This window comes from Thalassophryne amazonica, chromosome 10 (genome assembly GCF_902500255.1).
Source record: "Thalassophryne amazonica chromosome 10, fThaAma1.1, whole genome shotgun sequence".
Classification (NCBI taxonomy): Eukaryota; Metazoa; Chordata; class Actinopteri; order Batrachoidiformes; family Batrachoididae; genus Thalassophryne; species Thalassophryne amazonica.
The window spans coordinates 37,562,572-37,579,132 of NC_047112.1; the positions used below are offsets into that span (position 1 = coordinate 37,562,572).

At 40.3% G+C, this 16,561-nt stretch overlaps 2 protein-coding genes across 2 annotated transcripts; one reads left to right on the forward strand and one right to left on the reverse strand.

The window, feature by feature from the left end:
- Positions 1–2,970: 2,970 nt before the first annotated feature.
- si:dkey-51e6.1 (uncharacterized protein LOC558617 homolog) lies at positions 2,971–3,790 on the reverse strand. Its single transcript, XM_034180824.1, has 3 exons — positions 3,556–3,790; positions 3,194–3,318; positions 2,971–3,101 (listed from the first exon to the last, which is right to left on the reverse strand). The coding sequence occupies exons 1-3, from the start codon at positions 3,773–3,775 to the stop codon at positions 3,009–3,011; spliced, it is 438 nt and encodes a 145-aa protein (XP_034036715.1). The 5' UTR covers positions 3,776–3,790; the 3' UTR covers positions 2,971–3,008.
- Positions 3,791–11,062: 7,272 nt separating this feature from the next.
- sele (selectin E) lies at positions 11,063–14,925 on the forward strand. The gene is made up of 13 exons (XM_034179815.1): positions 11,063–11,177; positions 11,279–11,351; positions 11,457–11,861; positions 11,975–12,079; positions 12,182–12,373; positions 12,463–12,654; positions 12,742–12,927; positions 13,015–13,194; positions 13,282–13,470; positions 13,715–13,924; positions 14,033–14,212; positions 14,293–14,428; positions 14,523–14,925. The coding sequence occupies exons 1-13, from the start codon at positions 11,175–11,177 to the stop codon at positions 14,581–14,583; spliced, it is 2,112 nt and encodes a 703-aa protein (XP_034035706.1). The 5' UTR covers positions 11,063–11,174; the 3' UTR covers positions 14,584–14,925.
- The last annotated feature ends 1,636 nt before the right edge of the window (positions 14,926–16,561 follow it).

The window sequence follows — 16,561 nt, forward strand, 5'->3', positions numbered from 1 at the left end:
CGTTGGGGATGACAGGCCAAAGCAAACAGTCTAATATCGGTGTTAAGTTTGGTCATGAGGGATGTGTGAAATAAAAGTGTCCACAATGGATAATTCTGGATTTGTTGTCCACAGACTTGTAGGCAACTATTTGTTCAAATATTTTCACTATAACTCAACAGCTGGTGAATCACAAGGATGTGAAGGATACTGCCCAAGTACAAAATGTGCCTTGTTTTGTATGACTGTATGACATCATCGTATGACTTCATTTTGAAGTCAATCATATCAATCAATAACAAACTCTAATCACCTCTAGATATCTATCCAAGTAATATTCCCACAAAATTAGAAGGAAATCCATTCAGCCTTTTCTTGTTCTCTTATCCACACCGCCGCTATCACTGCTTCACCAATGTGCAGGGTAAATGTTATGTTTCCAATTGGTTTCCAAAGCCATGAATAGATTTCAAGACAAAAATGTGGATAAGTAGGTTTGAAATGTAACAACAGGTGATTCAGTTTGGAACCAGATTCAGAATAATTTTGTTTGTTTTATCCTCCATACGTCCCACATGTTGGTATTATTTTCTCCTTGATGAAATAGCGCCCCTACCTGTACTCCACCTTAGTTAAGGACAGTTTGGTGTTGTGATGCACTTTCTGAGCATCCTGTAATTATTAGGCTATTTATATTTGTGGTCTCTAAGACATATCCGCACTTTTTTTCCTAAAAGGTTTTGCATTTTAAAACAATGTCGAGGGTTAATAATAAAAAAACAACTAAGCAAATTTGCTAAAACGTCACCAATTTTACCACAGAGAGAACAGAATCATACTTATTGTGCTTCAAGAAAAGAAAAAAATGTAAGTGTGATTGAGTAAACAGTAAGCACAGACCTTTCAATTTTGTGTGTGGCTCACACTTTTAGATTCTACTTTCCTGGATTTATATGTCATTATATTATTGTCTGTAAATCACTCCCTTGTGTGTGTGATATCCAGTACTGAGGACACCAAAGTTTCATCTGGCTGCAGCCAGACAGACGGTGACTTTCACAAGGTGGGGATGGGTGTGAGTCTGGGGAGTTGCCACCTATGACTCGAGGCAGCTGCACGGTGTGGTGGGTGCGGCGACACATGGCACCAGCACATTCCCCGAGACCTGACCCGACAGGACTCATTAAGAGTTTGAAGTTTATTATTAGTACTACTCACTAATGAAAGCATTGCCACAGCAAAAGTCCCACTTCTGGCTGCTTCAACAAGTACCGGTAACTTTCCCTGAAAATAACAGGAAATTAGTGATCCCAACTGACTCACCCCTTCCTGTATGGACTTTACGCTTGGACCACAGCCTACAATTGTGATGAATCTCATGTGGCATCTACACAGCAGACAGCAAGGCTTTTGTTTTAACGCAAGACTACAACCAATCCTTCACATATTAGGCATCTACATCCTACATAACATTTAAATTATGAACCGATTAGATATCGTTATCACTCAATCTAGTGTGAAGGATTTAGGGGTATCTCTTAGCAGAAATGGAATACAGCATTCATAGACATACCTACAACAATTACATGTGTTTTCATGAGCTTAGAATGAGCCCACATGGGAGCGGACTCACTCAAGGAGGCCGCCGTGTTACTACAGTGGCCCAAAAGGGACATATTTACATACATACATATTCCACCTCCTTCATTTTTGTGAGGATCATACATATTGCCTGTAACAACAGAAGAAAAGGGAGCATGAACTGTCATCACCAAAGTAGCATAAACATGAAGAGAAACAAAATCCAGCCTAGTCTCACATTTTGGGTTTTTTTTTTTTTTTTTTTTTTGTGGCCCCATCACGAAAAGTGCCCCATTTCATGACACTTTTTTTTCCCATTTTGCTATTTATAATCCTCCCCCTTCTCTTAATTCTAACCACAACCATAGCGTAAGTGTGTCACCTCCCCTAAACCTAACCATAAGCCACCATACCCCCTGTCACAAAAAGCGCCCCATTTTCGTTCCCCCATCATCAGCCCATAGATGAATGGGTGATTCTTAGACTACGGGCACTTATGTCCTTTGATCATATTGTATGAAAAACAGAAAAAAGGGGAAATTTCACACTTTTATAGTTATCTTTACAATGAAAGTGTGTTAAGAAATTTGTTCTAGTAGTCTATGATGACTTTTTCACCTTTTTTCAGCATCATTATATGCAAATATTGCCGTTTTGTGCTTGTCCCACACCCAGACTTTTGATCTTCAATGATAAAAATGAATGGTAAAGAAACGTTTTTTCTAATGTTTTAAAATATCTCTGAATAAAATATCAGTAAAATAATCAAAACATAATTGGGGTATTCAATGTCATACAACTGTTGTGATTTTTTTAAACAAAATGTAGTTGTCCCACACTATTGCCGTAATTTCCACCACAACACTGTAATGTCCCTTTAAACAGTTTGTATTAAAGATTGTTTGGGTAGTTTCTATGGAGATAAACAGTGACATCAGCGCACATATATATAGCGCCAAATCACAACAAACAGTTGCCCCAAGGCGCTTTATATTGTAAGGCAATGGTGTGGTGTAAATTACATTTACAAGGCCAATAGTGCCCGTAGTTAAAGAATCACCCGAATGCGTTTTTCATAATGCCACCACGAACTGCTGTGAGACTGGGTTGACAAAACCCTAACTGGTGGCAGCATAATGTAATATGAAACTTCACCACTAGATGGCACTATATCCTACACTGTAGATTTAAACACTAAAGTAAAAAAAAAAAGTAAATCTCATTATAGTTTAAAATGAATAAAGCAAAATTTTAACTGTTTACCTTTATTATTTTGTTAGTTTTATTATGCATTTGCCAAAAGGTCAAATATGCAATATCACACAACAAAAGCAAACAAATAAATGCAACAACTGCAAATCTGAGTTACAAATCAGTTAAAGCCATGTTCATATCAAAGCCCATACTGTAAGCAGACATTTGAATTTAGATTAAATGTAATAAACAGCCTATTTTTTGTCATCAGACCAAGTGATGTCATAATCAGTGAAGGTGTTCTTCAGTTTCTCTGCTGACACAGAATGGTCTGCCTTTCCATAACCCTGAACATGGCAGAGAGAAGAAAGAGAGAGCATGAGGCGCAGTCACATATCACATAACCTCTGTGTGAATGTGCACACACGTGCAAACTTACAGTGGACTCTCCGAACACCCTCAGCTTTTTGTCTTTGCTGTTGTGCTCTATCTTCCCTCCTCCGAGACACTTGCACTCCATCCCTAAGGCCTCCACAGCTGGACTGACCTTTTCAAATATGTGATCTGAAAACGATGCAGATCGATCAAAAGACAAGCTGACTCCTGAGTCCTGTCCTCGTGGATGTTCCAATTTTTGCAGCAGGTCTATTTATAAAGCCTGGCAGCACATGCACTTTCTTTGGCACTTGCACATTACTGCACAGAGCCGTCTGCAGGCTGCATCCCAAAAACTTTTATAAACTGCCAGATTAACCCCACAAAAGCCGTCAACCGTTCTGCACTCTGCAATAAGGAACTTACTGTGATACTCTGCACTTTTGGTGCCACGCACTATGTCTTTGTGCACACCATCGTCACCTTTTACTTTCACTCTGACTAATATGTACTTAAAGGTTCCCTCGGGATCGATTTCTACATCAGGGATTGGAGCCAAACACTCGGCCATGGTGACTCCAGCTCGTCTCAAGGCACAGAACACACTCGAACTGCTCACAGCTCTTCCGACGACAGCAGACAACATGGTGCAATCACTTACGCTTTATCTGGATCAGAAACACCACGTGACATTTCCTGTTAAAGACACAGACACGCTGAAAACTCGCATGCCGGCGACCCCTAATGGCAGAAAGCGGTAACTGCATACATTCAGTCGTTAAAATATGAATCCTCTGAGTGTTCTCCTCACATATTGCTTGTGTTTTGTTTTGTTTTGTTTTGTTTCTTGTTGAAAATTCTTAAAAAAAAAATACTTAAAGTTGTACGGCTTTACAAATTTCATAAAACGGACAAAACTTAGCTTCTGCTGAAGGTTTACTTTTGTAATTTGTTCTTGAAGTGCTCATTTTTACCTGTGGGGAAATTCCATAACAAATATTTTATTTTCCTTTTAATGCTGTCCACAGGAGGAAGCGTGTGTGCGCATGTATGAGGTTTAGAGATTACGGGAAGTTACCTTTGACCTTGCATGATGCGCGTACATGGGGTGTAAAGGCTAACATCCATAAGATGTCTTGTAAATCACTTCAGAGGTGCTATTTATTTACAAGAACAGCGTTTTTAGATTTAGAAGTGTTTATTTCGCCATAACCTTTACAAAATACATGAGAACACACATTAGAGTTTTACAAAAATAAGCTGTTTCAGAGCATTTTCCGCCATCTTGGCTTATTTTGTTTGAGTGGGCAGCCAGCTGATATCACTGTGCATTTCTCTATTAAGACTGCCAGTTGCTGTGTGCTTCCCAGTAACCCTCGCGCAAGTCAGGGGAAGCCAATACGTGATCTATGGTGTCGCTGTCAGCGCTACCAAATGTAGTTCATGGCCATTTTTTTTTTCATTTGAAATTTTTCCCTTCAGGGGAATTAATTATTAATTTTTTTCCAGACAGGGTGAATTTTGATCGTATTGGCAATGTCATATTATGAATCCCTTATTTAAAGGCTAACGAATAAAACTGTAGTCATGCCAAAGAGAATTATTTTTATGATTTAAAACTAAAAAAAATAATCTACAGACAATACCCCATAATGACAATGTGAAAAAAGCTTTTTGACATTTTTGCAAGTTCATTCATTCATTCTTCATCTGATATGTATACAGGTGTGTGCCTCTCTAAATCATGTCCATTCAACTGAATTTACCACAGGTGAACTCAAGCTGTAGAAACATCTCAAGGATGATCAGTGGAAACAGGATGCACCTGAGCTCAATTTTGAGCTTCACTGCAAAGGCATGAATGCTTATGTACATGTGATTTCTTACTCACTCATCTTCAACTGCTTACTACAATTAAGGTGTCATTGGGAGCTGGAGCCTATCCCAGCAGTCACTGGGTGAGGCGGGGTACACCTTGGATATGATGACAGTCTGTCGCAGGGCATGTGATGTCTTAGTTTTTTGTTTGTTTATTTGTTTGTTTTTTTTGTTTTTTTTTTTGTTTTTTTTTGTATTTTTAATAAAATCACAAAAAACTTTTTTGCGTTGTCATTATGGGTATTGTGTATAGAATTCTGAGAAAAAAGAGAAGAATTTCATCCATTTTTAAATAAGGCTGTAACGTTAAAAAAAATGCAGAAGTGAAGTGCTGTGAGGACTTACTCGATGCACTGTGTAATCAGAAAAATGTGGGACGAAATGGTAAAAATATCTGCAGTAATTCTTAGATTTACTTTGACTTCTATTTCATTGCAGATAGTATGAACAGAAGATATTTCATGTTTGGTGTGGTCATCTTCATTTAACTTAATACACATCCCTTCCTGCATTTAAATAATGATGTTATTTCAAACAGGTGATTGTAATCATGATATGGTTAAAAAAATGATTTGGTAGTCATGATCAGTTTCCACAAAAGTCTGAGCAATGATAGGCAGAAGATCTCAAGTTTTTCAACAAATGTGTGAGAAAATTGTTGAAATGTTCAAAAACAATGTTCCTCAAAGAAAGAGAGGAAAGGATTTGTATATTTTTCCCTCTACACTGCAAAATATTCAGCAATTCAAGAAACCTGAAGAAATTTCAGTGCATAATGGGCAATGATGCAAGCCTGGGCTGAACACACATAATGTCTGATTCCTCAAATGGCACTGCATCAAGTGCCATCATTCATTGATAGTTGACATGGGCAAGGTATCACTTTGGGCAACCTTTGTTAAGCACTACTATATGGAATTATATTTCAGAAATAGCACTTAAAACTTTACAGTGTCAAAAAAAAAAAAAAAAAAAAAAAGGCTTGTCCAGAAGTGGTGTTGATGTTTTTGGACTCAGAGGCATCTGGGTACAGGCATCACACTGTGGAAATGTGTACTGTGGCCAGATGAACCAGTATCCCAGTCGCAGATCTATTTGGGAAGAAATGGATGCCGTGTGTTCTGGACCAAAGACAAAAGAGACCATCCAGATGTATCAAAGGCAGTTTACATTTCTATGATGGCAACATTAATGCGGAAAAGTACATTGAGATTTTGTGGATGTCATCAAAAGTGTATCTGCATTCAGTTAAAGTGTTGAGCGTATAGACAGTCACTTATTGTGGCAGTAATAGTCATGTCTCTGTGGCCTTGCCCTTTCAACTTTATTACTATCCCAAGGAAATTGATGTGCAGCAGGCATCAAGACATCACACATAAAACATGAAGAATAAAAACAGGTATGAACAAGAGCAAGCAGAGATTTCTGGCGTCCACCAATCCGGATCCAGATCACCTCCAAAATTCAGTGGAGTCTTCCATGCCCTAATATCTATCTGTGGTGCAAATTTGGTGAGAATCCATGAAGTAGTTTTGATGTAATCCTTCAAAGCATATATAAAGGGAAATCTTGATCCAGAATCTGGATTCAGATCTGGATTTCCTCCAAAATTTTTAATGGATTCTTCTTTGGACTGATATCTATTTGTGGTGAAAATTTCATCAAAATCCATGCAGTAGTTTTGGCGTAATCCTGCTAACAGACAGACAGACAAATAAACAAACGCCCATGATTTTATTACATCCTTGGCGGATGTAAAAAATATAGAAATTTCCACAACAAATATACAAAAATCACTCCTACCATGCTGAACCAGAACTAAACATGAAACATCACAATATGAGAAATCAAGTGCTGTACAATGACAACAAATTAAATAAATAAGAATAAATAAATAAATAAAATAATACATAATCTAAAATCCTACTGTTATGCAAGGATAAACATAAAAGAAATAAAAACTAAGCTGATAAATTAAGCAATTAAGCATCTTTCTTTGGCAAAGAGACACCTGGGAAGAGATTATAATTTAGAGAGATGGCACAAGTCTTCCAGGTCTTGGTGCTTCCCTTCTTACTGTGTGGCTGTGAGAGTTGGAGGCAAGAACCAGTCACCGTAGGGAAACCACTGAGCGTCTTTGGTACTAGGTCTCCGTGGTGATCAATGGGTACTGATGAAAATACTACTTTGTGTCAAATGAGTGGTTACTTAGGGAGAAACAGATGAGGAGTATCACTTGTGTTGGCCATGTGCCTCAGTGTTGAGGACCCCAGCAACTGGAGAAGGCTGGGGACGGGGGGTAACTACATTTCATCAGGTTGTAGCAGATGGCTAGCTACTTTCAAGAGGTGGGGACTGACCAGCTGTCATCTCAAGTGGTTGCCATCCAGTACCCAAGCCAATTCGGTAGTGTAGTAGAAGCAGCAATATGTGGTACCATTACATGTTCCCAGACATAACCTGAGTATTTAATAATGATAGGTTTACCTGTAAGTGCACCTCTTAGTGGTGATCTTGAGTAAAAGGGAACCCTAACTTCAGAGAAATGGCACACAAAGCTGTTCGAGTCTGTTTAAGATGTTTTGATCAAAGTTACAATGGAACATTTCCCTCAGACCTGGCTGTGTTGGAGTTTAATGCTGATTATTTGATTGTGACGGGGGGAGAGGGGGGTTGTGAGGTGTCAGGCAACAATAGCTGCTGTCCGACAGGAAGGATGTGAACTGTCACTTCTGGAAACAGAAGCAGCCAGAAGTGCCTATTTTCCTGACACCACATATTTCCTTTCCCAAGAGACTCATTACAAAATACCCGTAAAGGATAAGCATGAACTGTTATTACATTGTTCAACCTGCCTTTCTTCTTTTGATGTGCACATCCTTTGACAGGAGGTGTCAGTTTATTTTTGAACTATGGAAAATAAATTCCACACTGTCGCCTTGATTCCTGGCGGGTTTTCACCACGCGGCCTTGTGTTTGGTCCAGATCACTTTACAAACATGCAAAGCTTCTTCAGCGTTGCCAAAAGATAAGACCATACAAAATTAAAAAAAAAAAAAATCCCTGTGAAGTGAATAAACAGTGGAAATATATTTGGCGCTGGGAACATCCCTCATTCACTGATTTCACAGCTTCAGTCGTTTTCACTTTCTACTTTCTAAAGTGAATCTGTAACTAAATGAGTCATGTGCCTCAACTCATCATGTAGTGTCGTTTGTCCATCATACATGTGGAAAAGTCTGAAACAACCGAGTGTTTCTGCATCAAAGTAAAATAACAAATTTGAAATGCACTAAATCATCATTTTTAAAACAATAAAAACATATATTTTCTGTTTTATTAAAGCTACAGTATGTCGGATTTAGGGCGTTAACAAAATTATATATATCATTGCTCATTAATGTGTAATTACCTGCAACACGTATCAGTGTTTTTATAAGTTTAGAATGAGTCCATCATATCTACATGGGAGTGGGAGCCCTCATGGAGGCTGACATGTTGCACCTCTACGATGACAAAGTTGCCCAAAAGGGTCATACTTACTCTGCCTTTTGGATTTTGCTGTGCAGCCAGAAGAAAAATAGAAGAGTAATCAGTTGTTGCTCCCCTATAAATAGTATAAAAAACACATTTTAAGTTTGCATCCAAGTGTATGCTTCACCAAAGACAACAATCAGGAGATAGTTATGCTGCTTTAGACTTAGACTGCTGGGGGGTTCCCATGATGCACTGAGTGTTTCTTTCTCTTTTTGCTCTGTATGCACCACTCTGCATTTAATCATTAGTGATTGATCTCTGCTCCCCTCCACAGCATGTCTCCCTCAGCCCCAACCAGTCCCAGCAGAAGACTGCCCCTCCCTGAGCCTGATTCTGCTGGAGGTTTCTTCCTGTTAAAAGGGAGTTTTTCCTTCCCACTGTCGCCAAGTGCTTGCTCACAGGGGGTCATTTTGACCATTGGGGTTTTTCCGTAATTATTGTATGGCTTTGACTTACAATATAAAGCACCTTGGGGCAACTGTTTGTTGTGATTTGGCGCTATATAAATAAAATTGATTTGATTTGATAATAATCAATGAATAACCGATTGATCAACACTGTAAAACCATTGGATAGTCCACTGTAAATAGAATAGAAACATAAACATACAGGGTAGTCACAGAAATGTGTAAATGTGAGGCATTATTATAAAGCACTTTGAGCGTCTGATGCAGATGGAAAAGCGCTATATAAATGCAGTCCATTTACCATTTACCTTTTTTTAGTCTTTCTGGCTGCTCTGCAAAATGCAAGAGGTGAAATAAATGTCACTTATGCGCTAAGATATCAACATGTGAGGGGGCCCATGTACAATCCCAATTACAATGAAGTTGGGATGTTGTGTGAAATGTAAATAAAAACAGAATACAATGATTTGCAAATCCTCTTCAACCTATATTCAACTGAATACACCACAAAGACAAGATATTTAATGTTCAAACTGACAGACTTTATTGTTTTTGTGCAATTATTTTCTCATTTTAAAATGGATGCCTGCAAAATGTTTCAAAAAAGCTGGGACAGAGGCAACAAAAGACTGGGAAAGTTGATGAATGCTCAAAGAACACCTGTTTGGAACATTCCACAGGTGAACAGGTTAACTGGAAACAGGTGAGTGTCATGATTGGGTATAAAATGATCATCCCCAAAAATCTCAGCCATTCACAAGCAAAGATGGGGTGAGGATCACCACTTTATGACCAACTGTGTGAAAAAATAGTCCAACAGTTTAAGAACAATGTTTGTCAATGTTCAATTGCAAGGAATTTAGGGATTCCATCATCTACAGTCCATAATATAATCAGAAGATTCAGAGATTCTGGAGAACTTTCTACACATAAGCGGCAAGGCCGAAAACCAACATTGAATGCCCGTGACCTTCCATCCCTCAGGCGGCACTGCATTAAAAACCGACATGATTGTGTAAAGGATCTTACCGCGTGAGATCAGGAACACTTCAGAAAACCATTGTCAGTTAACTACATTTACAAGTGCAAGTTAAAACTCTACCATGAAAAGCAAAAGCTATACATCAACAACATCCAGAAACACCGCCGCCTTCTCTGGGCCCAAGCTCATTTGAAATGGACAAACGCAAAGTGGAAAAGTGTGCTGTGGTCTGATGAGTCCACATTTCAAATTGTTCTTGGAAATCATGGACGTCATGTCCTCTGGACAAAAGAGGAAAAACACCATCGATTGTTACCATTGCAAAGTTCAAAAGCCAGCATCTGTGATGGTATGGGGGGTGTGTCAGTGCCCATGGCATGGGCAACTTACACATCTGTGATGGGACCATCAGTGCTGAAAGGTACATCCAGGTTTTAGAGCAACACATGCCCATTGAAAATGTGTGGCGTATTATGAAGCGCAAAAGACGACAACAGGGACCCCGGACTGTTGAACAACTGAAGTCGTACATCAAGCAAGAATGGGAAAGAATTCAACCTACAAAGCTTCAACAATTACATACCACTGTCCCAGCTTTTTGAAATGTGTTACAGGCATCCATTTCAAAATGAGCAAATATTTGCACAAAAAAATAAAGTTTATCAGTTTGAACATTAAATATCTTGTCTTTGTGGTGTATTCAATTGAATATCGGTTGAAGAGGATTTGCAAATCATTGTCTTCTGTTTTTATTTACATTTTACACAACGTCCCAACTTTATTGGAATTGGGGTTGTATAGATATGAAGGGATCATTTTAAGCTGATGGTTATGAACGTTACATTCCATTTTTGCTATTAACACCCATAAGTCTTACACACTGTAGCTTTACTGGATTTTGTTTTAATCATTCCAAAGGTTTTTTTAATGAAGCCTATAATAAATATAAGAACAGACGATTTACTCCACAGTGAGACCATAAAAAGAAAAGCTGGAGTATTTCCAGGACACCCCCCCCCCCCCCCCCCCAGTGGGAGGGGTTAGGAGGAGCAGAGGAGTCGGGGGGATTTCCAGTGAAAAACCCACCAGCAATGAAGACTTCCAGGAAACCTGGACCGGAACCATGAAGTGTAGAAAAGCTGGCAGAGGAGCACACCAAGACCAGAATCACTTCATACAGCGGTCCACTGAGGGTAAACAAGTACCAAAATATCTCCTGCAGATTGCAACGAATACGACTTATGGTGAGTGTTTATCATTGATTATTGATTATTCATGTGGTTGTTTTACTTTCAGTGATGCATATATGACATCATTTAAACTTTATTTTATGGGTTTTTCACAGGATTTCTACTTTGGATTTCTTAAATCCGGCCAATCTAAGGTGTCATGGATGAGCCTCACCTTTCTTTACTCAAGTATGTAAATATAATATGGAATCCCATTTTCAGGTTTCTTTGAAAGTCTAACTTGTTCTAATATTCATCCTAACTGACCGTGTATTATGTGTCTTCCCTCCTCAGTGCTGTACATGTGGTGCAGCGTAGAGTGCTGGTCGTATTATTACTCTAACACCACCATGAACTGGGAGGAAGCCAGAGCCTGGTGCCAGCAGAGCTACACTGACATGGTGGCCATCCAGAACCAGGAGGAAATCAAACATCTCAACAGCTGGCTTCCCAAGAAGAGCACGTATTACTGGATAGGGATCCGCAAGATCAACAACGTTTGGACCTGGGTTGGGACCAACAAGGCTCTGACGGTAGAAGCAACCAACTGGGCGAAGGGTGAACCAAATAATGGCAAACAAAGAAGCAAACAAGGCAAGAACGAGGACTGCGTGGAGATGTATGTGAAGCGAGACCAGCAGCCTGGCAAGTGGAATGATGAGAGGTGCGACAAGTTGAAGACCGCTCTGTGCTACACAGGTGAGGAGAAGGACACGGATCAAGATCGAAGAGGTGTCTTTGATCTTCTTGTCCGTGGGTCTGTCAGTGTAACATCCAAAATGACTCACGATTTGTAAATGTTGTCCCACCAGCTGCCTGTAAGGAGGACTCGTGCCTGCACGGAGAATGTGTGGAGACCATTAACAGTCACAAGTGCGAGTGCTTTGAAGGCTTTTATGGAGAAAAGTGCGATCAAGGTGAGAGATTTACACCATAAGTATATTAAAGGGGTCACGCTTTAAATATGTTGCAAGACCTTTGCAAATAACTGATATTTAATCACACTTTTTTCTTGGCAGTGGTTCAGTGTGACGGACACGAGGTGACAGTCCCTAATAAAGGACATGTGCACTGTTCTGATAAGTATGGAGAGTTTTTCTACGACTCCCTGTGCCAGTTTTCTTGTGAGGAAGGATTTCACTTAAGTACAGAAACACCCATGAGATGCACCGCCTCCAAAACCTGGTCCCAGTCACCCCCTACTTGTGAATGTAAGTGCCAAAGACACGTCACGTAACATACATGGTGAGAGAGCGCACTGTCAGAACTCGCTTTAATGTGCTCCAAATGTCCCCCACAGTGGATCAGTGTGAGCCCCTCACTCGTCCAGACAAAGGCTCCGTGGAGTGCTCGGACCCTCTGGGCCCCTCCAGCTATCAGTCCAGCTGTGTGTTCAGCTGTGATGAAGGCTTTGAGCTCATCGGTGCCCAGTCCAGCCGCCTGCAGTGTGAATCATCTGGACGCTGGAACGACTCGCAGCCCTCCTGTGTTGGTACGTTCAGAGTTGCTTCACATTTCAAATAAGAAATTTTAAGGTTTTTTGTTTGTCTGTTTTTTGACGTGCTGTTGTGTTTTCCAGCTGTCCAGTGCTCTCCTCTCCTGGAGCTTCTGCACGGTTCTGTCAGCTGTGGAGAAGGTGAAGGCAAGTTCAGCTATGAGGGCATCTGCAGCTTCACCTGCGCTCCAAGTTACCGTCTGGTGGGAGCGAGCACAGTGACGTGCACATCAGCAGGTGTATGGAGCGACGAGCTGCCTCACTGTGAAGGTGAGAGTGTATTCTCTTGGTGACTAAGAAGTGCTTAGTGATCTCGCTTTGGGACGAGAACACAAAATTAACTTATTACCGTGTCAGCCGTCAGATGCCAGAAACCGGAGGGCCGAGCTCACCTGGTCAGTCTCTGCAGCCACACAGACCTACGGCCCAACTCCACCTGCACCTTCAGCTGTGATGAAGGTTTTGAGCTGCAGGGATCAACGACCACCCAGTGCTCTGAGACTGGGAGCTGGAGCGAAGACACAGCTTCCTGCAAACGTAAGTAGCATGTGTGTGTCAGTGACCAACAGCTGTGTGTTTTGTTGTTTTCGCTTTCTGATTACTTTTTGTGTTGTGAACCTGCAGCCGTCCAGTGTCCCGCTCTGCAGGAGCTCGAACACGGTTCTGTCAGCTGCAGAGATGACAGCGATGTGAGGTTTGGCTACGGCATCACCTGCAGCTTCAGCTGTAATACAGGATTTGAACTTCTGGGAGCAAAAACAACTCAGTGTTCTGAGGACGGACAGTGGAGTGCAGACAAACCTACATGCAAAGGTGTGATTCAAATCTGTGATTACATACATAACTCCAGAGGGGTCTTAAAAATAGAGGATGTTTAAAGACAAATGCTAATTTTCTGATGGGGCTACTTAAATTCTTGGGGGAGGGTGCCACAGTCACAGCAAGGCCCCCCTCTGGAGCCACCTCTGTAAATACTTTGTTCCAGTCTTATTTCTGGTTATTTATTCATTGGAACTGTTTTGCTTTTTAATAATAGCAATTTTTTTTTTTTTTTTAGCAATCGAGTGTCCTGCACCTGTGGATGTGACACAAGGGCAGATCAGGTGTGTGGCCCCTTTTCACTCCTCACCTGTTTCAGCTGGTGCTCCCCATCTGTACGGCACAGTCTGCACCTTCAGCTGTGATGAAGGCCATGAGCTCCAAGGTGCACTCAGCACAGAGTGTGCACAATCCGGCCAGTGGACCTCCACCCCGCCTACCTGCTCAGGTACACATGTAATGGCACAAACTGTAATAGCTGCTCTAACGGATGAGGATGATGATTTTGTCCATTTGGTGTTGGCTAACGTCTTTGCGTCCATGTGCTTTATTGTAGCGGTGAGATGCTCTGTGCTCGAGGCTCCTGATAATGGTCTCGTCAACTGCTCAGACGCTGAGCCTGTCTACAACTCCCAGTGCTCCTTCACATGTAGTCAAGACCACACACTGCACGGGCAAGAGACTTTGACTTGTGATCATCACGGCAACTGGACTGGAACGACACCGGTCTGCCAAGGTAAATCAAAGTAAAGAAGCAAATATTCAAGGAAGTTATTATCTCTTGAACCGAGGCTCACGTCTTGTGTGTTTTCATAGCTTTTACTACACTGTCACTTAAGACCATCACTATTGGAGCAACAACAGGCGCCGGCGTGGCGTTGTCTGGCCTGTCTCTGGTGATGTGGCTGCTGAAGCGACTGAAGCGGAAGGGAAACAAGTTTGAGTTGAACAGGTAAACATAAAACTGCAACATGTGTTTCTATCAAATGTGCATCGGTGTGTGAAGTTGTCATGTTCATCTTCTCCTGTTGTGTTGTTTTTGACAGTAATTCCGACATCGAGGTCCCACCACAAGTCTATAAAAACAGCACCGACAGCCTCATTTAGAGCTCCGAAGCATTCTTCACATTTCACACCTCTGTATTGTGTATTTGATGATTTGTTCCATTGTGTTTCCTGTGTGATGTTCAGACACGTCTGAAAATGTATTTATTTGCTTCCAAAGGGAGTTTTACATTGAACATATTGTTCTGCAGTTACATGCTGGGAAGCCGGCTTTCTTCATGTCAGTGGTGACTTACTGTTTCAGAACTGTGAAACATTTCAGTATTTACATTTCAGTATTTATGAACTATTTATTTTTTTTTAAATGCTTGTTAGATTTCTGATGTTTTATGTATTTTTATGTATTTTTCTATATTCATAATAAAACTTCAAATAATAATTCCTGTTATCCTTCCTAAATTGTGTGACTGTTTTAATATCAGCTGTCAATTCAAACTGTTTACACTACAAAGTTCCAAAGTCTGAAGCATCAAGTATACAGTTAGGTCCATAAGTATTTGGACACCATTTCAGCACTGTATAACAACACAATGAAGCTTAAATGAAACAATCAAGATTTGATTGTAATGCAGACTTTTAGCTTCAATGAAATCGTTAAAAAATTACAATCTCTTAGGAATTACTGCCATTTTTTATATTCTCTCCTTTTTCTGAAGTCATAAGTAATTGGACATGCTAAATACAAGTACTATTGTTAACACAAATCATCACTTTTACAGCCAGCTTTCATTAGACAAGTCAGTGGATGGATAATAAGTGAACATTTCCAAGTTACTGAACATGTCTTGAAATTTATTTACATCAATCATTAACATCCACCTTGAATCTGCTGTGGCGACCCCGAGTGCAAACAAACGAGCAGCCGAAGGGACTTAAAATCACTACGAAATTCAAACAGTATGGTACTGAATGGTAAATCTGGAGTGGGAAGCTCTCAAAACTGAGTTACCGTGCAAGATGGAGATGAATGAGGGGAGCCACCAAATCATGAGGGGGTACAAGTCTGAAAAGGAAAAAGGCTCTCTAAAATGAGAAAAATAGAGAAAGATTTTAATGTACACTGGACAAACTTGTATTTGTGCTTCTCACAGGGAGTTTGAAACAAATGTGCCTAATCTGCTACAAGATTGTAGTTATAATTAAAAGATGCAATGTGAAGCATCACTACAAGACAAAGCACAAATCTTTTGAGCAATCATACCCATTCAAATATGAACTGAGGACACAGAAAATACATGCTCTCAGAGCAAAATATGTTCAGTCCACCAGAATCTTGACACAATCATTCAATACCCAAGTCACTCAAACTACACTTATTTTTTTTTCTAAAATTAAGCACTTTATTTTTTTAATGCAAACCTTCTTTTACTTAAAATGAGAAAATAACACTATTATTACTAATATTTTATTAATAGAGTATCATCCAGTTAATTGTGAAAATTAACAATAAACATTGTTGAAGAGAGTGCAGGCAGAGTGGAGTGGGTGTAGAAAGGTGGCAGGAGTGATTTGTGACCAGAGAATATCTGCAAGAGTGAAGAGGAAAGTTTACAAGACAGTAGTGAGACCAGCTATGTTGTACGGCTTAAAGACATTGTCACTAACAAAAAGACAGGAGACAGAGCTGAAGATGCTGTGATTTTCTTTGGTAGTGATGATGAGGATGGACAGGATTAGGAATGAACAGATAGCAGAGAGTCAGCACAAGTTGGACTGTTTGCAGACAAAGTCAGACAGGTGAGACTAAAATGGTTGGGACACGTGCAGTGGAGGCAGGAGGCACCCAGGGTATATAGGGAGAATGATGCTGAGGATGGAGGCACCAGGCAGGAGGAGAAGAGGCAAATGATGAAGATGATGAAGGACATGCAGCCGATTGGTGTGGCAGAGGACATTATGAGATGAAAACATCTGCGGTAAAGGGAGCAGCTGAAAGAAGAAGAAAAAGAAGTTGAAATAGTATTGAACTTTACTTTTGACAGTCATTATTGACTACATATAGACACTGATATAACTACAA

What these genes read in the sequence shown, in the direction of transcription:
- si:dkey-51e6.1 (XM_034180824.1), bottom strand. Translation starts at nt 3,775, where the DNA reads ATGTTGTCTGCTGTCGTCGGAAGAGCTGTGAGCAGTTCGAGTGTGTTC. An exon ending in CAAAAGTGCAGAGTATCACA is followed by an intron (nt 3,319 to 3,555) that starts GTAAGTTCCTTA and finishes CATCGTTTTCAG; the next exon opens with ATCACATATTTGAAAAGGTC. An exon ending in GGGTGTTCGGAGAGTCCACT is followed by an intron (nt 3,102 to 3,193) that starts GTAAGTTTGCAC and finishes TGCCATGTTCAG; the next exon opens with GGTTATGGAAAGGCAGACCA.
- sele (XM_034179815.1), top strand. An exon ending in CTCGCAGCCCTCCTGTGTTG is followed by an intron (nt 12,655 to 12,741) that starts GTACGTTCAGAG and finishes TGTGTTTTCCAG; the next exon opens with CTGTCCAGTGCTCTCCTCTC. An exon ending in CGAGCTGCCTCACTGTGAAG is followed by an intron (nt 12,928 to 13,014) that starts GTGAGAGTGTAT and finishes TTACCGTGTCAG; the next exon opens with CCGTCAGATGCCAGAAACCG.